The 23,246-nt window shown below is 33.0% G+C and overlaps 3 protein-coding genes across 3 annotated transcripts; 2 read left to right on the top strand and 1 right to left on the bottom strand.

The window, feature by feature from the left end:
- The first annotated feature begins 912 nt into the window (after nt 1–912).
- LOC137819276 (disease resistance protein RPV1-like) lies at nt 913–5,680 on the top strand. Its single transcript, XM_068623075.1, has 5 exons — nt 913–1,221; nt 1,924–2,504; nt 2,682–3,771; nt 3,863–4,177; nt 4,274–5,680. The coding sequence occupies exons 2-5, from the start codon at nt 1,948–1,950 to the stop codon at nt 5,477–5,479; spliced, it is 3,168 nt and encodes a 1,055-aa protein (XP_068479176.1). The 5' UTR covers nt 913–1,221; nt 1,924–1,947; the 3' UTR covers nt 5,480–5,680.
- Nucleotides 5,681–5,938: 258 nt separating this feature from the next.
- LOC137818071 (disease resistance protein RPV1-like) lies at nt 5,939–8,439 on the top strand. Its single transcript, XM_068621293.1, has 2 exons — nt 5,939–6,012; nt 8,001–8,439. Exons 1-2 carry the CDS (start codon nt 5,939–5,941, stop codon nt 8,437–8,439), a joined length of 513 nt encoding a protein of 170 aa, XP_068477394.1.
- Nucleotides 8,440–10,969: 2,530 nt separating this feature from the next.
- Nucleotides 10,970–11,605, bottom strand: LOC137818072 (uncharacterized). The gene has a single exon (XM_068621295.1). It carries the CDS (start codon nt 11,603–11,605, stop codon nt 10,970–10,972), a length of 636 nt encoding a protein of 211 aa, XP_068477396.1.
- Between the last annotated feature and the right edge of the window lie 11,641 nt (nt 11,606–23,246).

The following is a 23,246-nucleotide window of genomic DNA, read 5'->3' on the forward strand; positions in this document are numbered from 1 at the left end:
GAATAATGGAGTGTTGGTGTAATTTTTGTAGCTTCTCTTAAAGCCACTAGACTATGTTTTAGGTTTTCTGTTTGGTTCAGAGTTTTATTTGTAGCTCTGTGGATGTTACTATAATTATGTAGTCTGTTTTAAGATCTCTGTAATGTTGAACCACACACCCGAATCATTTCTTTTGGAGTTGAGAGGGTTTGGGCGCATAGAAAAGAAAGTAATGTGTTATAAAGTTTTATTATTGGAAAAAATACATTTAAGGGATTAAAGCCTAGAACAGTGACGGTCCCACCGATGACGCCTTTGCAACCCCAATTTTATTTTGTTGCTTTTAACATTCACTTGGAAAAAGAGTTTGAGGATTTGCATAATGAAACCCGTTGGACCCACCAAGTCATAGCAGACAAAGACTTTCACAAACATTACTTCAATTTTAATTAAAATAATAATCTAATGCACATGGAAAAACCTAATTTTGTTCCGTTATTTTTATTAAAAATTAAACTTTTAACTCTAACTTTAATAAAATCAATTTATAAAATTAAATTTACATCTATTAATATATTATGAAATGTTCGTAATTTTAATTAATTATATATTGTAAAATGTTTTCAACATATAAAATCTTCAATAATTTAGAATTAAAAAAAAAAAGTAAAAAAAAATGTTATATCCGGAAATCATGAGAGATATCTAAGAAAAAGTAGAAAAGGAAATGTTCTCTATCATTTATTTATGTTAGACTTATAAAATACGTAGAAATAAGTAATATGTTAATCTACTGTGGACCTTTTCCGAAACACAGGGATAAATGAGTTGTGAAGGATAAGAACAGCATGAGAATTTGTTGAACATGCAATCAAACAATAAATGATGATTATGTCATGTCCTTACTTTTCCACCTTGCAATTCACCATCTGTCTTATCCTCCTTTCTCAATTCAGAAAACAAGTCTCTCTACTAAACCAAAACTAAAACAGAGTTCGCAGTCACAACACAACATTGAAGCTCTTTCAAGGAATTACACAGCTTTCAGGCAAGAGACTAATCTCTCTTTCCCCCCTCCCTTTCATTCACTTCAAATGCTGCTACTTCTGAAGGATCTTGGTGTATTCTCATATAATTTCTATTTTTCTCTCAATTTGACTGAGAATATTCACAGCTTCTTGCAACTATTAAGTTCAGTCCTTTATGCAGTTAATTAAGAGATATTTATGAGGATTTCTTGAGGTTAGACTTCCATAACTTTCTTCTTCATTCTCTTACTTCACCTCAGTTACTCCATTTCTCTATTCATTCTACTTATTATTAACTATAAACAAAATATAAACACACCTTCTTTTTTTCATCTTAAACGTAGTTATATTAGTTACAACCTTTTACATAAAAAAAACAAATGATGACATTTTTTAGTCTTAATTATAAAATGCCTATTATCAAATTATTAGTTATTAATTTTCTTATACTTTTTAATATATTATGAAAACGGATGCATTGGTTAGACTATTAATAATATAAGTCTAACTTTAGCTCAAAAAATATTTTTTAAATTATGAATCTGGATAGATGTTTTGAAGTGAATATATTTGTTATATTACTAATTAAAATTATGAATCCATTTATTTATACTGATATAATTATTTGTTTTTGATATGCCATAATGTTATTTATTTTTAACTTTATCTTTTTCTTTCTATGACATAAACGAACAACAAAATTATATTAGTGAGTGTGGTATTTGATATTTTTTTTGAAAATAAATCAATTTTAAAATACTTAAAATTATATTGTATCACATTATAATTATAATAGTAAATTGGTGTTTTTTTAACTGTCCAGTTATCAAATTGTCAAACTAAAATGTTCCTTGATGACTCTCAAAGTAACATTTTCCTTATATTGCGGCTCATAATTGTTTTTTATATTGCAAAGGTGTAGAGAGAAGAAGAAATTAAGATGCAGAGTGTAGTCAACCCAATGTGTTCCCGAGTTTCTCATGGAATCAAATATGTTGTATTCATTTATCTGGTGTTTGTAACATCTTCTACTTGTTCCAATCACACTTCTCAAATAAAGTACGATGTATTTGTTAGCTTCAGAGGTGTAGATGTCCGTCGAGGTTTCCTTAGCCATTTGATTGAGGCATTTTCTCAGAAGCAAATTGCTTTCTTCGTAGATGATAACATTCAGAAAGGGGAAGAACTATCTGAAGCACTATTAGGAGCCATAGAAGAATCATTAATTTCTTTGGTTATATTTTCAGAAAATTATGCTTCTTCAAGATGGTGTTTGTTAGAACTTGAGAAAATTTTGGAGTGCAAGAGAAAAAATGGACAAATTGTAATACCTATTTTCTACGAAGTAGATCCTTCAGAGGTACGGCACCAAAGGAGGAGTTATGGAGATGCCTTTGTTAAACATGAAAGAAAGTATTCCTTCACTACTGTGCAAAGCTGGCGATCTGCTTTGACTGAATCTGCTAATCTATCAGGATTTCATTCATCAATTTTTCAGTGAGTTAATTTTTGGCTCTTTATAATTGTTTATTTGAAGCAAAATATTTTATATTTACAGAAGATAGTTTTTTTGCTCTTGTTTTTGTTTCTCTTTCTCTTGTTCTTCCTTTGTTTTACATATCCAAATATGCTTGATTCTTTTCTGAGTTTCTCATTACTTCTTTTGCTGCACAGAGATGATGCTGAACTTGTTAAAAAGACAGTTAAATTTGTGTGGAGGACGTTGAATCATGTTCACCAAGTTAACTCCAAAGGGCTTGTTGGAATTGGTAAACGGATTGCTCATGTTGAATCATTGCTGCAATTAGAAGCAACACATGTTCGCATGATTGGAATTTGGGGCATGGGTGGTATTGGTAAGACAACTATTGCACAAGAAGTATATAATAAACTGTGTTTTGAATATGATAGTTGTTGTTTTCTGGCTAACATAAGGGAAGAATCAGGAAGACATGGAATAATCTCATTGAAGAAAAAGCTTTTTTCAACATTATTAGGAGAAGAACATTTGAAAATTGACATATCTAATGGGTGGCAGAAGTTAGTTGAGAGAAGACTTCATCGCTTGAAGGTTCTTATTATTCTCGATGATGTCGATGACTCAGAGCAACTAGAAATCTTAGCTAGAACAGCTTGGTTTGGATCTGGTAGTAGAATCATTGTGACAACCAGAGATAAACAGGTTCTTGCTAAAGAGTTTGCTAATGTATACCAAGTTGAGGCCTTAAACTTTGATGAATCTATGCGACTTTTCAATTTAAATGCCTTTAAGCAAAAACATCTGCAAGCAGAGTTCCAGGAACTGTCAAAGAAAGTGGTTGATTATGCCAAAGGCATTCCGTTTGTTCTTAAACTTTTGGGTCACCGTCTTCATGGGAAAGATAAAGAGATATGGGAAAGTCAATTAGAAGGACAAATGCACAACAAAAAGGTTCATGATATTATTAAATTGAGTTACAATGATCTTGAGGAGGATGAAAAGAGGATTTTTTTAGATATTGCATGTTTTTTTTATGGGCTGCAACTGGAGGTAAAGTACATAAATTTTTTATTGAAAGATCGTGATTATTCAGTGGTTGCGGGATTAGAAAGGTTGAAGGATAAAGCTCTTATCAGCATTTCTCAAGAAAATACTGTATCAATGCATGACATTATACAAGAAACTGCTAGGCAGATTGCAGGTCAAGAATCTATTGAAGACCCCAGAAGCCAGAGGCGACTATTTGATCCTGATGGCGTTTATGAAGTACTAACACACAACAAGGTAGTAGATAAAATAACAAAGAAGAATTGGATATCTTTAGGAAAAGTAGATTATAGCGATGTTTAAATTTTTTCTACTACTTTGCTTGCAGGGTAACGAGGCTATCAGAAGCATAGTCATCAACTTGCTGAGAATGAAGCAACTACATCTAAAGCCACAAGTATTTACTAAGATGAGGAAGCTCCACTTTCTAAATTTGTCCACTGCAGGAACTCGTGATATTCTCCTCTGTGAACCGTGGGGCTTGTATCTTCCTCAAGGGCTTGAATCTCTGCCAAATGAGCTAAGATATCTTGGTTGGACGAATTATCCTTTGGAATCTTTGCCTTCAAAGTTTTCTGCAGAAAATCTAGTAGAGTTGCATTTGCCATATAGCCGGGTGAAAAAACTATGGCAAGAAGTGCCGGTAAATATTATATACTTATGTACCTTTTTTAATCTAAAATTAACATTAGTCCATGCAGTGTCTTCAATAATCTGTTTGTTCTGACTGCTGCTACAGGATCTTGTGAATTTAAAAGTCCTTATCCTGCATTCATCCTCAAACATAAAGGAGCTGCCAGACTTTTCAAAGGCCCCAAACCTTGAAGTAATAGATCTTCGATTCTGTGTAGGGTTGACCAGTGTTCATCCATCAATTTTCTCACTCAAAAATCTCGAGAAGTTAGATTTGGATGGATGCACGTCCCTCACAAGCCTTCGAAGCAATATCCATTTGGACTCTCTTCGTTATCTCTCCCTCTACGGCTGCATGGAACTAAAGGATTTCTCAGTGACCTCAAAGAATATGATAAGGTTGAATTTAGAACGCACCAGTATCAGGCAACTCCCTTCGTCTATTGGATCTCAAAGCAACCTTGAAAAGTTAAATCTTGCATTCACTTACATTGAGAGCTTGCCTGAAAGCATAAAAAATCTTGAAGGGTTGCGACATCTAGATCTACGATACTGTGAGAAGCTTAGGTCCCTACCAAAGCTTCCTCCATCAGTTGAAACACTAGACGTCCGTGAATGCGTATCACTGGAGAGTGTAACGTTCCCTCCTATTGCTGAACAATGGAAGGAAAATAAGAAAAAGGTTGTCTTTTGGAACTGCTTTAAATTGGATGAGCATTCTCTCACGGCTATTGAGAGGAATGCTGAAATCAACATGGTGAAATTTGCACACCAGCATTTGTCTACATCTGGTGATGCTCAAGGTATTTATGTGTACCCAGGAAGCCAAGTTCCAGAATGGTTGATGCATAAGGCCACACATGATGATTACATAACTATTGCTCCACATTCTTCTCACTTGGGCTACATCTTTTGCTTCATTTTACCGGAAGTGCCGTATGGGGAAAGGGTCTTGAAATTGAAGATTAGTACTGAAGGTGAAGGTGAAGATGAAGGTGAAGGTGAAGGTGAAGATGACAGTATGATTGTGTACTTGGATAGACCACATCATGGGATTAAGTCGGATCACGTGTATCTGATGTACAACCAAGCATGTTCTCGCTTTCTACAAAGTCGTGCCAAACATCAAACGAGGTTGAAAATTAAGTTTACAGTAACATCACTAGCACTCTCATCCGAATACATAAAGGTGCAGTTAAGAGGGTTTGGGGTGAGCACAACCAGCAATTTTCTTCAGAAACAAGAATTGGGTGATGCTGGAATTCCAAAGGAACTTTATGAAGTCTACCCTGTTGCTGTGTGGAACAGGTGAGAGGGAAGAGAGAATATGAAAGAGGAGGCATGTGAGTGAATGTATATATCATTGATTTCCAAATGCAGGGATTCTTCTTATAGTTTCTGGACTTTCTGCATGGTTGTTTTTACTGGGATATATTAAATATTTAGTTTATAAGGATTAAAGAGTTAATGTGACATTTTTACTCGGATATATTATACATATATAGTTTTTTAATTGATATGTTTAAATTTTATATGAATTTAAAAACTTTACTGTGCTACTCAGTAAACTTCTTATGGGTTTGTTTTGAAATTGAAAATATTCAAACATTTGTTGAATTCGATATAATTAAAGAATGCTTGCTCGTTAAAATGCATTATAAATTATAATGCCTCTTAATTTAATAAATAAACATTTCAGAGATAGAATGAATGTCTAGAGAAAGTAAGAAAAATAGTTCAGAAAATTCAAAAGATACATTAACTTTGGGGTATGCCTTCCGTTCACACCCTTCGTGAGGGAACTCCTCACGGAGATCAATACGGTCCCTGCCCAGTTACATCCCAGTGAATTTTCTGTAAGTAGACTCTCAAAATAAAGTGAAGTAAAAAAGCTGTTGTTAATCCTTCTCTATCCTCATCCAAAGATGGAGAGATAACGAAGGGAATCCAAATGAACATTGTTTCGAAGGCTCTTAAGATTTTCAGTGGTGGCAACAGATTTCTTATGGACTTTCGGTCCCGATCATCTGAGATATCAATAGAGAACAGCTCATCATCTCGACGACGACCGATACTATGTTCTCGACAGACGTCAAGACAATGGTTCCTTCTTCAATAGGCCAAGTGTATTACGAAGTGGACTTTAAGTCTAATTCAATCCCATAAAACCGGTTTATAGGATTGGGGTTTGCACCCACTTATATACAATGAAAGACTCTAATCTCTAGTCGACGTGGGATCTCCAACAAAATACAACTTCTTCCCCGCGATTTGGAGGTTCTCCCCAGCAGTGTAGAAGAACCCGAGTCGATACCCGGTGAAGATTGGGGGCAGTTCGACAAGGAGACCGTTCGATCCTTCCCTTTTTTTTGTGCTTCCGAGGACGTCCCTCGGCACTTGAAGGAGACACCAAATTTATGATGGAAAATAAACCAGTTTAAATTCTACATACCAGAAAAATCCACCCAAAGGTGGGACGATCGATGCACGACAAGAATTCTTCGAATAGGTAGTGTATTAGGAAGCTGATCAAATACGTGAAAAATTTCTCTATCTTGCAGAGACAATGAAAGAAAAATTCGGGTTTATCATCGAAATCATAAAAATAAAGTTTATCATTTGTCTCTACAAAGATTTTAAAATATTTACCTGTACTTACACAATTTATAGGAAGAGTGTCTTCGACTTCAACTTTCACTTATCTATCCTCCTATCTTTCATCCCCTTCCTTTCTCGACAACTTGTGGTACTCGGATTATCTTTTGAGGTGTGTACCTCCAGGAGTACTAACAAAATATCTTGAAATAAGTAATATGGTAATCCGTTGTGGACCTTCTGCAAAACACATAGTGGATATGAGTTGTTAATGATAAGAAGAAAATGAGAATTTTGCAATCATGCAATCAAACAATAAATGATTATGTCATGTCCACCTTGCAATTCACTATTTGTCTTAGTTTTAGTTCTACTAAACTAAAACTAAAACAGACTCTTGCAGTCACAACACAGCATTGAAGCTCTTTCAAGGAATTACACAGCTTTCAGGCAAGAGACTAATCTCTCTTTTTTCCCTTTTCATTCACTTTGCATGCTGCTACTTCTCAAGGATCTTAATTTATATTTTCTCTCAATTTGGCTCAGAATAATCACAGCTTCTTGCAGTTATTAAGTTCAGTCCTTTATGCAGTTAATTAAGACAGATTTATGAGGATTTCTTGAGCTTAGACTTCCATAACTTTCTTCTTCATTCTCTTACTTCACCTCAGTTACTCTATTTCTCTATTTCTTCTACTTATTCTTAATTATCAACAAAATATAAACACACCTTCATTTTTTCATTTTAAACGTAATTATATTTGGCTCAAAAGATTTTTTAAATTACGAATCAGGATAGATGTTTTTGAAGTAAATATATTTGTTATGTTATTACTTAAAATTATGAATCCATTTATATATACTGATATATTTTTTGTATATGCCATAATGTTATTTATTTTTAACTTTATCTTTTTCCATGACATAAACGAACAACAAAATTATATTAGTGATTGTTTATATTTTTCCAGTAAAAGAGGAAGGTGTTTGATATTTTTATTAAATGGACTAATTTTAAATTATATTATTTTGCAGATAATTTTTTTTTCTTTTAAATATACTGTGGCTGGTAATTGTTTTTATATATTGCAAAGGTGTAGAGAGAAGAAGAAATTAAGATGCTGAGTGTAGTCAATCCAATGTGTTTCCAAGTTTCTCATAGAATCAAATATGTTGTATTCATTTGTCTGGTGTTTGTAACATCTTCTACTTGTTCCAATCACACTTCTCAAATCAAGGTACGATGTATTTGTTAGCTTCAGAGGCGTAAATGTCCGTCGAGGTTTCCTCAGCCATTTGATTGAGGCATTTTCTCAGAAGCAAATTGCTTTCTTCGCAGATGATAACATTCAGAAAAGGGAAGATCTATATGAAGCACTATTAGGAGCCATTGAAGAATCATTAATTTCTTTGGTTATATTTTCAGAAAACTATGCTTCTTCGAGATGGTGTTTGTTAGAGCTTGAGAAAATTTTGGAGTGCAGGAGAAAGAATGGACAAATTGCAGTGCCTATTTTCTACAAAGTAGATCCTTCAGACGTTCGACATCAAAGGAGGAGTTATGGTGATGCTTTTGTTAAACATGAAAGAAACTATTCCTTCACTGTGCAAAGATGGCGATCTACTTTGAGTGAATCTGCTAATCTATCAGGATTTCATTCATCAATTTTTCAGTGAGTTAATTTTTTGCTCCTTATAATTGTCTTACTGTTATTTTTCTCGCGTTTTTAATATAATCGCATATCTTGTATTTGTTTGTCTCTAGCCGGCAAAGCCAACAGTAGAAAATAGTTTGTGGTTTCCACTGACATCTTCTGCTTCTTCCACTGACACCCTTCAATCAAAGTACGATGTTTTTGTTAGCTTTAGAGGTCAAGATGTTTGTGAATGTTTCCTTAGCCATTTGATTAAGGCACTTTCTCTAAACCAGAGATTGCTTCCTTTGTAGATTACAACATTCCCAAAAGGACATATCTGATGCACTTCTAAGAGCATAATGATGATTTATGTGCTTACAGCTTAGTAAGCATCTCTGTTTGGGCTTAATTAATGTGTGTTTTCCCATTGGGTTTGTAAGGGGTGAGGGGATCTCTGATTTTAATAGTTCTTGTTGCGCTAAAAATCCTATTTTGCTGAGACCCTAAACTCGAGAATAGTATGTATAAGGGTTGGAACACCCCTTAAGTGTCTCTTTTTTATTTTATTAATTCATTGCTGATAAAAAAAGAGCATAATAATGATGTTGATCATTTGTTTCTTCTTTACGTATAGAAAAAGTTTCCTATTGTTCATGGTTTCAAAATCTTCTAAATTAGTTTGAAAATAAATAAAATACAAATAAATGAAATAGATCTATAAAATACATCTTTCAGCCTTATGGATGACTAAACTAGAATGTTCTAATTTGAAATCATTTAAAATTTTGGTTCAGACATAATAAAATGATGATGGAATCCTTTAAGTCTTGTTTTATCCACATTTAATATTAGGCTAGATTTCAAGTTTTTTTAGGTATTTCTACATCTTATATTTCATTATTTTGAAATATATATATATATATATATATACTTTGTATATTTTATGTTTAAAATGAAATTACATTTTCTTCTTTAAAAATATATTTTTGTAATACCACATTTTATTACAATTTTCTCTTATATTATACATATTTATTTGTGTGTGATTCTTCAATATTTATTTAATTTTTTTTAATAAAACTCATAAATGATATACAAATTTATTTGTTAATAACTTTATTAATTTAATACGCTATTCAACAATTAAAAAAAATAAATAAATAAATTTATATTTAATAAAATTATAATAAAATAAATAAAATATTATTTATATTTACTTCAATAATTAGTCTATTATGCTTAACATGTTTTTTCAATAGGTTGAAGTTTCACCTTTTTAATTAAATTGGTTTTTATGAACTCAATCAGAGTTTAGTCAAATTTTATGAATTTGAGTAACTAAATAAACTTATTTCCGTTTCCACCGTCATTAACAAAAGTTGCTCAAAAAAAGACTTCGTGGTTGTCTCACAACCAAATATCAAGACCCTCCATCTTTCTTTTTAACTAGAAGCACCGGAGCTCCCCATGGAGATACACTTGGTCTAATGAATTGTTTCTCCAACAAATCTTCAACTTGCTTCTTTAGTTCAATCAACTCTGCTGGAGCCATTCTGTAAGGTGCCATTGACACTGGCCCAACTTCAGATACCAAATCAATAGAGAATTCTACTTCTCTCTTAGGAGGTAATCCAGGTATTTCTTCTGGAAATACATCCATGAAATCCTTCACCACATGTATACTACTCATTTCTTCTTCATTCTTAACTTCCATCCGAGTTAAGATTACAAAACACTTTGATCCTTCTTTCAATTCTGACCACACTTGCTGAGCAGACATCCCATATGACTTCTTGGAATCTGAAAACACTATTTTCTGTTGACCACAATCTATGAGAATGTGATTGGCAGATAGCCAATCCATCCCTAAGATAACATCTAAGTCCTGAAGAGGTAGACAGATCAAATTTATTTTGAACCTGCGTCCCTCTACTATTACTGGACATTCAGAGCAAACTGTAGAGGTTAAAACTTTTCCTGATGTTGGTGTAGAGACCAACAATTCAAACGACAACTCCTTTACTAGAAGACCCAACTCCGCTACACATAAACTCGACACAAAAGAGTGTGTCGCTCCAGAATCAAATAAAACTTTCACATATCTACCAGCTATATAACATACACCTTGTACCAAGTTACCTGACTGAGATGCTTCAGCTCCTGACATAGCAAACACCCTTCCAGTTGCTTGGGGTCTACCACCTCCTCCTCTTCCTGACTGCAAGTTACCTCCAGGAATTATCCTCCTCCTATTAGGGCAATCTTTTGATAGATGTCCTTCTTTCTGACAAGTATAACACTTTCTCTCCGATGAAAGTTGAGGACAATCTTTCTTCAAATGGGGTCCAGCACAGTGATAACATGTGGGTCTCCATGGTTGTTGTTGCTGAAACTGTGGTAGAGATGTTCCTGTCCAATGTTGTGGAGGTCTAGCATAAGGTTTATGTTGTTGATGCTGCACCTTGGCCTTCCCACTGGAAGACCCTCCTTGGTGTGATCTGATCACCCTGGAATCACCATTTTCCAGGGTCTCCACCATCTTTGCCTTCTCCACCAAGGCAGGAAACTCTCTAATGCTTCAGCTCATGTTTTAGACCTTCTTCAAACTTCCTACACCTCCAAGCCTCAGAGGTAGCTTGGGTGTAGAATCTGGCTAGGTACTCAAACCTAGTAGCATATGCATTCACTGACATCTCTCCCTGTTCCAACCTGAGGAATTCAGCTTCCTTTGCAAACCTTGCACTATCTGGAAAATATTTCTCTAAAAACTTCACTCTGAAACTCTCCCAGTCTAATACTTCATCTCTAGCTTCCATTATGTTGAGCTCCCATCCACCAGAACTCGCTTCTCCAGACAATAAATATGTAGCAAATACCAATTTCTTATCCTCAGGGCAGGAGGTTGCCCTAAAGATCTTCTCTAAATCTCTTATCCATTGGCCTGCTTGGTCAGGAGTGGCATTCCCAGTGAACTTAGGTGGGTTGTGTCTCATGAACTCTGTCAGTCCCATCTGCTCCTGAGACTGACTGACATGGGAAGCTGTTGCACCAGATCTAGCAGTCTCCCAATGATTCATTGCTGCCTGGTGATTCTGAGCCATTGCCATATTCTGTTGTTGAATAGCATTTGTCATCATCTCAATAGCCCTGACAATCTGGTTCAGCTCAGAAGAAGGTTGGGGAGGGGTAGGAGGTCTAGGAGACATGCTATACAACAGAAAAGAAAGATTTAGGATGAATCTAAAAAATCATAACTATGTAGTTTTACTAACAACCTAACTAAAGCACACATAAACAATCCCATAACCCTTAGGTCTCCTAAGGTTCGAACAGCTCTGATACCATAATGTAACATCCCTAACTTTTACTTTTAAAAAAAAAATTAAAAAAATATGCGTACAATATCTAACTAACGTACAATATCTAATTAACGTACAAATTAACGTACAAATTAACGTACAATATCTAATTAACGTACAATATCTAATTAACATATTAGATATTGTAACCAGATCCCAAAGTAAACGATTCAGTAACCAGAATCCAAGTACCGTAGTTATCATATTAATTATTTGTTGGGAGGAAGAGTATGTTTGAGTAAACTTTTTCATAAACACACTTATAGGAGAAGAAAATAAAAAGGAAAACTGAAATAAATCTCTTCATAAGCTAACCTCAAAATCTTATTATTATCTTATACATAGGCAAATTTCAACTTACAAAGAACTCTATTTCACTTTCTTTCATATTTTCTCCTCCTAGAAGTACTATCTCCTCCTAGAAGTACTAAGAGAAAAATGTATTTAGACAGACATATATAGTCAAATTCATAAAATTCCAACCAAACCAAAGCTTCCTCCACCAGGGATAAATTAACAAGCCCTTTACAGCACACAAAATTAACACAGAAACCATCACCAGGGATAAATGAACCTGCTAAGACAGCAAAGAGAAACCAGACAAAAAAAAGCCAAGCCAAAGCCTCAACAGCACCAAAAAACAGTACCAACAGCTAATGAATTTAGCAAGGATGCCTTTCCTTAGCAGCACCAAACCAGGAACAAACAAAGGAGGATCAACAAACAGAAACAACATCTCAAGCTGCTTAGTAACTGTTCCAGCTTCAAAAAAATCTCATCCTTCATAACTCATTTCTACTATCCCTGTGTTTTGGAAAAGTCCACTATATATAGATTAACATATTATAATTAATAAAAGCTACTCAAATCACTCCAAACTAACAGCTTAAGAAAGATAGAGAAAAGAAAGCAATAAGATAAAAGAGGGGAAAGATTCTGGATGTGGAGGTCACCAATTCCAATTATTTTTGCTTGCAGGATTGTCTCTCTTGAAGAGTAAAGTAATATATTGACTGGAATGGTTGATTTTGAATCTGTTATGGGAATAATTTGTTGAAACTGTTTGTGATTGAGAATTGAAAGTGTTTGAATGATAATATAAATGAATTGAACTATTCGTTTTGAATATTTTGGTTGAATTACTTAAGTGAGATGTTTGAATGAGAAGTGGTTGTGTGATTTCAGATGATGATTGATTTAAAGAGCATATATTTGGAATTAATGATGTGTTTTAAGTAAAGTTTGAGATATATTTGGATTGTTTAGAAAGTATATATATATATGGAGTGATTGAGTGGTGCATTGATATGTTAAATGATGTATGCAATGAGGTTAAAGTGTGATCAAGACGTAGTATTTTCAGGAAAGGAAATACCATGTTGAGATTGTTATTAGGGTGTATTGATTTGTGAGTGTCCTGTGAATGAGACGATCCTGACTCTACTGATACAATGGAATCAAATAGATGAAGTTATACAGTTGGTGAGAGTCGAAGGAGGTCCATTTGGCTGATTCTGAGGTTTGAAAGAACTGATCAGAGCATATCAAATGGATTTACCCTGTCATATGAAGATGATGAGATATTGAGATAATTATGTGCATGGCTGTGTGGGTTTCACAGCAGTAGTATGACAGGTGCAGGTCTCTGGATGCTAATTTCAATACACGAGTCTTCCGGAAGTAGAGTCAAGTGTCTATGTGTTGTGAGTCAGTAAAAGTCTGACATATGAAAAATGAATTTTATGAATGTAATAGACACTTGATGGTTTGAGAAATCATATGAGAATTGATGAATTATGCTTATTAATTTGAAATTTAAATTATATCAAAACATTTTATATAGATAGCTTACCCTGTTATTTGTTTGTGTTTGTTTCTCTAACTGTGATGATTGTGTATTTACACGGGAGCAGATGAGATTGCAGGTAATAGAGCTCAATGAGCAGCAGAAGGATTAGATAGATTTAAATTGAATGCTTTGTTTTGTTTTGTTTTTAAACTTTTTGGATGTATATATTAAATCCTTATGAAGAGGGATATATTTTGATATACAAATATGAGAAAAAAATATATGTTTTATGTCAATTAGATATTGTATGTTAATTAGATATTGTACGTTAATTAGATATTACGTTAATTAGATATTGTACGTTAGTTAGATATTGTATGCATATTTTTTTAATTTTTTTTTTAAAAGTAAAAGTTAGGGATGTTACATTATGGTATCAGAGCTGTTCGAACCTTAGGAAACCTAAGGGTTATGGGATTGTTTATGTGTGCTTTAGTTAGGTTGTTAGTAAAACTACATAGTTATGATTTTTTAGATTCATCCTAAATCTTTCTTTTCTGTTGTATAGCATGTCTCCTAGACCTCCTACCCCTCCCCAACCTTCTTCTGAGCTGAACCAGATTGTCAGGGCTATTGAGATGATGGCAAATGCTATTCAACAACAGAATATGACAATGGCTCAGAATCACCAGGCAGCAATGAATCATTGGGAGACTGCTAGATCTGGTGCAACAGCTTCCCATGTCAGTCAGTCTCAGGAGCAGATGTGACTGACAGAGTTCATGAGACACAACCCACCTAAGTTCACTGGGAATGCCACTCCTGACCAAGCAGGCCAATGTATAAGAGATTTAGAGAAGATCTTTAGGGCAACCTCCTGCCCTGAGGATAAGAAATTGGTATTTGCTACATATTTATTGTCTGGAGAAGCGAGTTCTGGTGGATGGGAGCTCAACAGATGATGGAAGCTAGAGATGAAGTATTAGACTGGGAGAGTTTCAGAGTGAAGTTTTTAGAGAAATATTTTCCAGATAGTGCAAGGTTTGCAAAGGAAGCTGAATTCCTCAGGTTGGAACAGGGAGAGATGTCAGTGAATGCATATGCTACTAGGTTTGAGTACCTAGCCAGATTCTACACCCAAGCTACCTCTGAGGCTTGGAGGTGTAGGAAGTTTGAAGAAGGTCTAAAACATGAGCTGAAGAAGACTATAGCTCCTATGTGCATTAGAGAGTTTCCTGCCTTGGTGGAGAAGGCAAAGATGGTGGAGACCCTGGAAAATGGTGATTCCAGGGTGATCAGATCACACCAAGGAGGGTCTTCCAGTGGGAAGGCCAAGGTGCAGCATCAACAACATAAACCTTATGCTAGACCTCCACAACATAGGACAGGAACATCTCTACCACAGTTTCAGCAACAACAACCATGGAGACCCACATGTTATCACTGTGCTGGACCCCATTTGAAGAAAGATTGTCCTCAACTTTCATCGGAGAGAAAGTGTTATACTTGTCAGAAAGAAGGACATCTATCAAAAGATTGCCCTAATAGGAGGAGGATAATTCCTGGAGGTAACTTGCAGTCAGGAAGAGGAGGAGGTGGTAGACCCCAAGCAACTGGAAGGGTGTTTGCTATGTCAGGAGCTGAAACATCTCATTCAGGTAACTTGGTACAAGGTGTATGTTATATAGCTGGTAGATATGTGAAAGTTTTATTTGATTCTGGAGCGACACACTCTTTTGTGTCGAGTTTATGTGTAGCGAAGTTGGGTCTTCTAGTAAAGGAGTTGTCGTTTGAATTGTTGGTCTCTACACCAACATCAGGAAAAGTTTTAACCTCTACAGTTTGCTCTGAATGTCCAGTAATAGTAGAGGGACGCAGGTTCAAAATAAATTTGATCTGTCTACCTCTTCAGGACTTAGATGTTATCTTAGGGATGGATTGGCTATCTGCCAATCACATTCTCATAGATTGTGGTCAACAGAAAATAGTGTTTTCAGATTCCAAGAAGTCATATGGGATGTCTGCTCAGCAAGTGTGGTCAGAATTGAAAGAAGGATCAAAGTGTTTTGTAATCTTAACTCAGATGGAAGTTAAGAATGAAGAAGAAATGAGTAGTATACATGTGGTGAAGGATTTCATGGATGTATTTCCAGAAGAAATACCTGGATTACCTCCTAAGAGAGAAGTAGAATTCTCTATTGATTTGGTACCTGAAGTTGGGCCAGTGTCAATGGCACCTTACAGAATGGCTCCAGCAGAGTTGATTGAACTAAAGAAGCAAGTTGAAGATTTGTTGGAGAAACAATTCATCAGACCAAGTGTATCTCCATGGGGAGCTCCGGTGCTTCTAGTTAAGAAGAAAGATGGAGGGTCTCGGTTGTGTGTAGATTACAGCCTTTAGGTCTCGTTATGGACACTATCAAGAACAAATATCCTCTGCCCAGAATTGATGATTTGATGGATCAGTTACATGGAGCCTCAGTATTCTCAAAGATTGATCTGAGATCTGGATACCACCAGATTTTGGTAAAGGCTGAAGATGTTCAGAAGACAGCCTTTAGGTCTCGTTATGGACACTATGAGTATGTGGTGATGCCGTTTGGAGTAACAAATGCTCCAGCTTTGTTCATGGATTACATGAATAGAATTTTCGTCCTTTCTTGGATAAGTTTGTTATAGTCTTTATAGACGACATACTTATTTATTCAAGGACTAAGGGAGAACATGAAGAGCATCTGAAGACAGTGTTGGAGATTTTGAGGGAGAAGCAATTATATGCTAAATTCTCTAAGTGTGAGTTTTGGCTGAAGGAAGTCAACTTCTTAGGGCATGTAATATCAATTCAGGGGATCTCAGTGGATCCAGCCAAAGTGGAGGCAGTGCTTCAATGGGAACGTCCAAAGACAGTGACTGAGATAAGGAGTTTTGTGGGTCTAGCTGGCTACTATCGGAGGTTCATTGAAAATTTCTGTATTTTCTGCATTCTTGTTTTTGTTAAGACTTTTAAATATTTAGATTTTAAATTTATAGAAAAACCTTGATAGTTATAATTAGATACTAATTTAGATAGAAATCAATAACTTTTTTATTATCCAAAATATTTCTTATTTAGTTACTATAGCAATTAACTGTTTTTAATTTTTAAAATTGATTTCTATTTAATGATTTTCTTGTAGTGAAAATTGACCAGATAACATTTTGCTCTTCTTACATGTAATCTTAAAATTATTGGTCAAATTTAAAAATTATTATTTTTTATATATTTTTAACAAAACCTTCTACATGAAAAATTAAGATTCCATAATTATAAATTATAAATTTGATTTAATACATAATGGGTGAGGAATTAATGAATTAAAAATGTCACACATTAACTCTTTAATCCTTATAAACTAAATATTTAATATATCCCAGTAAAAACAAGCATGCAGAAAGTCCAAAAACTAACTATTATTAATTATTAACCAATTCACATTTTTATTAGATTAAAAAAAAAATATATATATATATATTTATTATTTTATTATTTTTATGAATAATTAATAAAAATTATTTTTTTAAAATAATATTATAAAGTTATATAACCATTAAAAAAATATTTAATTATTTTGAAAAAAAAATATTTAATTATTTATTTTATTAAATAAATATTTTTTTATTTATTTAAGAGTAAAATTTTGCCATTAAAAAAATTACAAAACTGTATATGGTATAGATTATTATTATTATTATTATTATTAATCAAATAAAAATATATTAAATAATTTATAATTATTGAAAATAATATTATATGAAAATATAAATTATTTATTATAAATTTAAAAATACAATTTTGCATTTCAGTTTTTAAGAAAAAACTATTTACAAATTGGTCCAAAAAATTAAAAGAAGAGGATTTTGAACACTTTTTAGGTGACTCATAAATAAATATCATGTCGTGGTATGAAATATGAGATTTTTAATTGATTTTATATTAAAAATTCGACTTTAATTGATATTTAATATTTTTTTAATAATATGAAATTTTTTTTTATGAACATCCGTCATGTATTTTTTTACTTTTTTTAGGAGTCTATAAGGATTCGAACAAAAAATAAAAATATGAACATCTTTTTATAGAGGAATGGAAAAGAAGGGAGGATGAATAAATACTGTTATATAGAGTATGTGATGAAGAAGTGACGCTTTATTCAAGGAAGATAGTTTCATGTCTAGGGTTTAGGAGGTAATGTCCAATCTGAGTTACAGTAATCTCCAATCTCTTTAGGATCTTATTCATGATTTTTGTGTGTTTGTGTAATAAATTTTTGTATATCAAGAATTTATATTAGAAATATTTTTATAATGTTATTTTTATTGAAAAAAATTATTAATAATTTTAAAATGTTATATTTTTATTAAAAAACTTTATAACACATTTCTTTCTTTTCTGTAGATTTTTTTTCTTTAATACTCTACTCATTCTTACAAGAACACAAACCTCAATAACAACAACAACTACTAAAACTAAAAAAAAAAATAGGACATTTGGAATACTCCCAATTCTATATTTTGAACAAAATTGAGTTATTGTGTGGTGTTTAGGGTTTACTCTCCAGTAGAAATTATTGGTATGTGTGCGTTCAACAGTACGAAGATCTTAAAACAGACTGCATAATTGTAATTATAGTAACATCCAAAGAGCTAGAAGTAAATCTCTGAAGCAAACAGAAAACAAAAAAAAAACATAGTCTAGTGGCTTTAAGAAAAGGTACAAAAATTACACCAACACTCCATTATTCCAACCAACTCAAACCCAGATAAGAAAGTTCATCATCTCACTTTAATCTTCAGTTTCAACCTTGGTTCAATGCTGAGACTGTTAATTATAGTGAGAACAGATTTTGTTGTCTACCTTCCCCCTCTTCTTCACCTCCAATAATACTAATTCCAAACCCTAACCCTTTTTTTTACTACCTAAGTACAATCCAAAAGTAACTGAAAAACATATATGTCTTTGCCACACCCTCACTTATAATAGCATAATTATGCAGCACAATTGCATAAATTCCAGCTCATATAAAGTTTAAACTAAAATGGCATTATATCATCACAAACCTTATTATAAAAAAATCATTAAAAAAAAATTAATTTTAGAAATTCCAGCACATATAAAGTTTAAACTACAATGTGATTCCATCATCACAAACTTCATTACAAGAAAATCATTAAATAAAAACTAATTTTAGAAATTTCAGCTCATATAAAGTTTAAAGTACAATGCTATTACATCAGACATCATTACAAAAAAAATCATTAAATAGAAACTAATTTTAGAAACCAATATAATTAGTTACTACTTACTTAAAGTAGAGACTATTTTATAAACTATAAATAGTTTCTATTATCAATGAAAATTTATAAAATAGTTTATAAATTGGTGTCTAACCATTAGCTACCAAGGTTTTAATTACTTACTACTTTATATTCTAAGTTAGTTTCTATTAATTTTTTAGAGACTAATTTAGAATCTAAAATATTAATAGTTAATAGAAATTACTATAGACATCAATAATTTTAAGTAAAGTTTGAAATATATTTGGATTGTTTAGAAAGTATATATATATATATATATAAAGTGATTGAGTGGTGCATTGATATGTTAAATGATGTATGTAATGAGGTTAAAGTGTGATCAAGACGTAGTATTTTCAGGAAAGAAAATACCATGTTGAGATTGTTATTAGGGTGTATTGATTTGTGAGTGTCCTGTGAATGAGACGATCCTGACTCTACTGATATAATGGAATCAAATAGATGAAGTTATTCAGTTGGTGAGAGTCGAAGGAGGTCCATTTGGCTGATTTTGAGGTTTGAAAGAACTGATCAGAGCATATCAAATGGATTTACCCTGTCATATGAAGATGATGAGATATTGAGATAATTATGTGCATGACTGTGTGGGTTTCACAGCAGTAGTATGACAGGTGCAGGTCTCTGGATGCTAATTTCAATACACGAGTCTTCCGGAAGTAGAGTCAAGTCAAGTGTCTATGTGTTGTGAGTCAGTAAAAGTCTGACATATGAAAGATGAATGTAATAGACACTTGATGGTTTGAGAAATCATATGAGAATTGATGAATTATGCTTATTAATTTGAAATTTAAATTATATCAAAACTTTTTATATAGATAGCTTACCCTGTTATTTGTTTGTGTTTGTTTCTTTATCTGTGATGATCGTGTTTTACATGGGAGCAGATGAGATTTCAGGTGATAGAGCTCCTTAGTGAACAGCTGGAGAATGAGATAGTTTTATTTGAATGTTTTGTTTTGTTGTTAAAACTTTAGATGTATATATATTAAATCCCTATGAAGAGGGATATTTCTTTTGAGATACACATATGAGAAAGTAGTATATGTTATTTGTAATTAGATATTGCTTGTTTTACTTTTATTACATTATATATGGGTAAAATTAAGGAGGTTACAAAAAGCTTCAGGAATTAGTTGCATGGTCTAGACCAAACACACTGCTGTTTTATCCACATAACTTTACCAAATATTACTGTGATTGGCACCTAGAACCTTGCTATTATTCCATTGGTTTAGAATTGGACTACTTGTTTGCACCCACCCATCTCCTGCTTATACCCACATAACTTTTACACATAATCCTTATTTTCCACACTCTTTCAATTAATTTATTGAAATTTTCATATGGTTTCTCTTATTTAAAGGAACCCTCGGCCTAACCTTCCTAATAATCACCGATGCCTTACCACTATTCTTCTCGCGTTAAAAATAAATATATATAATAAAAAATAAATTTGAAATTAAATAATATAAAAAATATTAAAATAATAATATTGAGAATTATAATAGGGAGTTAATGTATTATTACCATAAAAAACACTATTTAGTTCTATAAATTAAGCTAGTCTCTGCTACCCCTGTTCAACTGATAAGTCAGCATAAAAAACAAAGGATTTCTCTATGGGTTTCAACATCATCAATTGTAGAACAACTAAAGAAAGTACAGATTTTATTTTGCCGAAGTCACAACCACCTCTCATTAAAAAGTGACAGTGACGTCATTAAATAAAACTTTCGTTTTTTTCGGTCTTTTTTTCCTTTTATCTATTTTTTTTTATCGATACAAAATTAAAAATAATAAATTATTGTACAACAAAGATTGAGAGAAATTACATCCTTAATCAAATAACTATGCAACATACATTCGATTCATTCCAGCATCAAAAAACACATGTTGGTACCTATTTTCTACAAAGTAGATCCTTCAGATGTGCGACATCAGAGGGGAAGTTATGGAGAGGCGTTTATTGCTCATGAAAGAGAGTACAATCTGAACACAGTGCAAACATGGAGATATGCTTTGAAGGAATCTGCTAATCTAGCAGGATTTGTTTCATCTACTTTTAGGTTAGTTTTTTCCTCAATAAAAAATGACTAACTTTTTATGCTTCTTTCTGTGCATAGTTCCAACTTGAACTTGAAAAAAAGTTCAGCGATAAAAACTTGAATTTTCAAAATAATTATAATTGAGGTGTTGTTGATATATATTATTTTGAAATTTGCAGGGATGATGCTGAGCTTGTTAAAGAGATTGTTAAATGTGTGTTGAATCTCAGACATAAAGTTAATTCTAAAGAGGAGTATGAAATTGATACACAGTTTCCACATGCAGAACCATTGCTGGATCTTCCAGTTACTAGATGTATTGGTAAGATAATCCTCGCAGAAGTATACAACAATTGTGTTTTTTTTTATCTGATAATTTTTTTTAGACTTTAAAACATGTGTTTTGTAGAGTGTTTGATACTAATAAAGGTGGAGAATTAAACATGTTATAAATTTTGAATTTGAATGGCTTTAAATAAAATAAAAATGCAATACCAGGAGTGTTATGAAAGAAAGTGAATCATACATGACAATTGATTTTTGGCTTTCATTTTTTACTTGGCTGTTTCAGAAGTCCCATACAAGGATTAAGGTTGAGAATTACTATTATTGGAGGTGAAGAAGAGGGTGAAGGTAGCAAGAAGAATATGTGTACTTGGATAGTCCAACATCATGGTACTAAATCATACACTATTATGGATGTTACTATAATTATGCAGTCTGTTTTAAGATCTCCGTGAATTTGCAATTTGTGACAACTTCTAAGTTGAAGAATTTAATTGTATAATATATGATAATTACTAACATAAAACCTGCTACTGCCTTCTAACTTCTAAGTTCTAACTTAATGATCCCCTTGAACTGCACCCACTAGATAAAGTTCTTGATTGGCATTCAGCCACACGTCCATTTGGATGACATGCACCAACATGTTTTTTTAGTATCTTGTGAATGGCTACCAACTCCATCAAAAGAAAAAAAATTCCTTTCAACTACTTCGAAAACGACATCAAAAAATATAAATTTCCAATAATTACGTAATTAAAAAATATAATTCAAGGCTCCTCAACCCTGTGGAACGTGTATTATTGGTCATTACCATTTGTGGAATGTGTATTATATTAATATAGGAAATCTTACGATTGAGAAGATTCATGAGACTGAGTCCAAGTGGGTACACTCAATCCCCCAACCCCGAGGTGTTCAGGTCTTTTCCCTCGTTTATCTTATTGCTTTCTTTTCTCCATTTCTCATTTCTACTTGAAGTTCAATGGAAGTCTCAATACCTATAACTCAAACATTTATCTTAAATGTCGTAGTCAATCCAATGTGGTTCCGAGTTTCTCATGGAATCAAATATGTTGTATTCATTTATCTGTTGGTAACATTTTCTCGTTGTTACAATTGAGAGGTGTAGATGTTCGTCGAACTTTCCTTAGCCATTTGATTGAGACACTTTCTCACAACCAAATATCAAAACCCCTTCTACAAGTTTTCTAACCTTAAGTTTTCTAAACTTAGAAAGAAGGTGTAATCTGGAACAAATGAAAAGTAAAGTGGGGTGTCAAAAAATCATTTCTCTATATATCCCTCCCCTCTTTCAGACAACTTCTGTAGTTTCCTTTCCGACTTTTCCCTTATACACTGCCCTTCTTATCTTCCCCACCTGCTAATCATCTTTTTTTATATATATTGTTAAGGTTCAGAGGTGAAGAAACATCACCGATGCCTTACCATTATTCTTCTTGCGTTTCTAATATAAACACAGTTCTTCTATTTGTTTCTCTTAGTTTGTGGGTTCTACTGACATCTTCTGCTTGTTGCAGTGACACACTTCAATCAAAGTACGATGTTTTTCTTAGCTTTAGAGGTCCAGATGTTCGTGAAGGCTTCCTCAGCCATTTGATGGAGGCCCTTTCTCTAAACCAGATTGCTTTCTTTGTAGATTACAACATTCCCAAAGGATATCAAATATCTGATGCACTTCTAAGAGCAATTGAAGTATCATCTATTTATTTGATTATATTTTCAGAAAACTATGCTTCTTCAAGCTGGTGTTTGTTAGAACTTGTGAATATTAAACAACATTATCCACCAACTGCAGTCCGTAGATAATGTTAAAATACTTAAATTTTTTCTAATTTTTATTGATAATTACTATATATGCTATGGCAATTATAATTAATGTTAGAACTCCTCAACTGCAGTAGGTGGGACGCTTTAACAAGTTTTGTTGTCATGTTATGATTATCATTATATTCATAAGTATGATTATCAATATTAATATAATTAATAAAAT

This window comes from Phaseolus vulgaris, chromosome 10 (assembly GCF_000499845.2).
Source record: "Phaseolus vulgaris cultivar G19833 chromosome 10, P. vulgaris v2.0, whole genome shotgun sequence".
Taxonomy (NCBI): Eukaryota; Viridiplantae; Streptophyta; class Magnoliopsida; order Fabales; family Fabaceae; genus Phaseolus; species Phaseolus vulgaris.

Coding starts and splice junctions, on each gene's coding strand:
- LOC137819276 (XM_068623075.1), top strand. CDS start 1,948: ATGCAGAGTGTAGTCAACCCAATGTGTTCCCGAGTTTCTCATGGAATC. Junction 3,772..3,862: donor AAGTACTAACACACAACAAG/GTAGTAGATAAA, acceptor CTTTGCTTGCAG/GGTAACGAGGCTATCAGAAG. Junction 4,178..4,273: donor AACTATGGCAAGAAGTGCCG/GTAAATATTATA, acceptor CTGCTGCTACAG/GATCTTGTGAATTTAAAAGT.
- LOC137818071 (XM_068621293.1), top strand. CDS start 5,939: ATGCCTTCCGTTCACACCCTTCGTGAGGGAACTCCTCACGGAGATCAA. Junction 6,013..8,000: donor CCCTGCCCAGTTACATCCCA/GTGAATTTTCTG, acceptor TCTCAAATCAAG/GTACGATGTATTTGTTAGCT.
- LOC137818072 (XM_068621295.1), bottom strand. CDS start 11,605: ATGTCTCCTAGACCTCCTACCCCTCCCCAACCTTCTTCTGAGCTGAAC.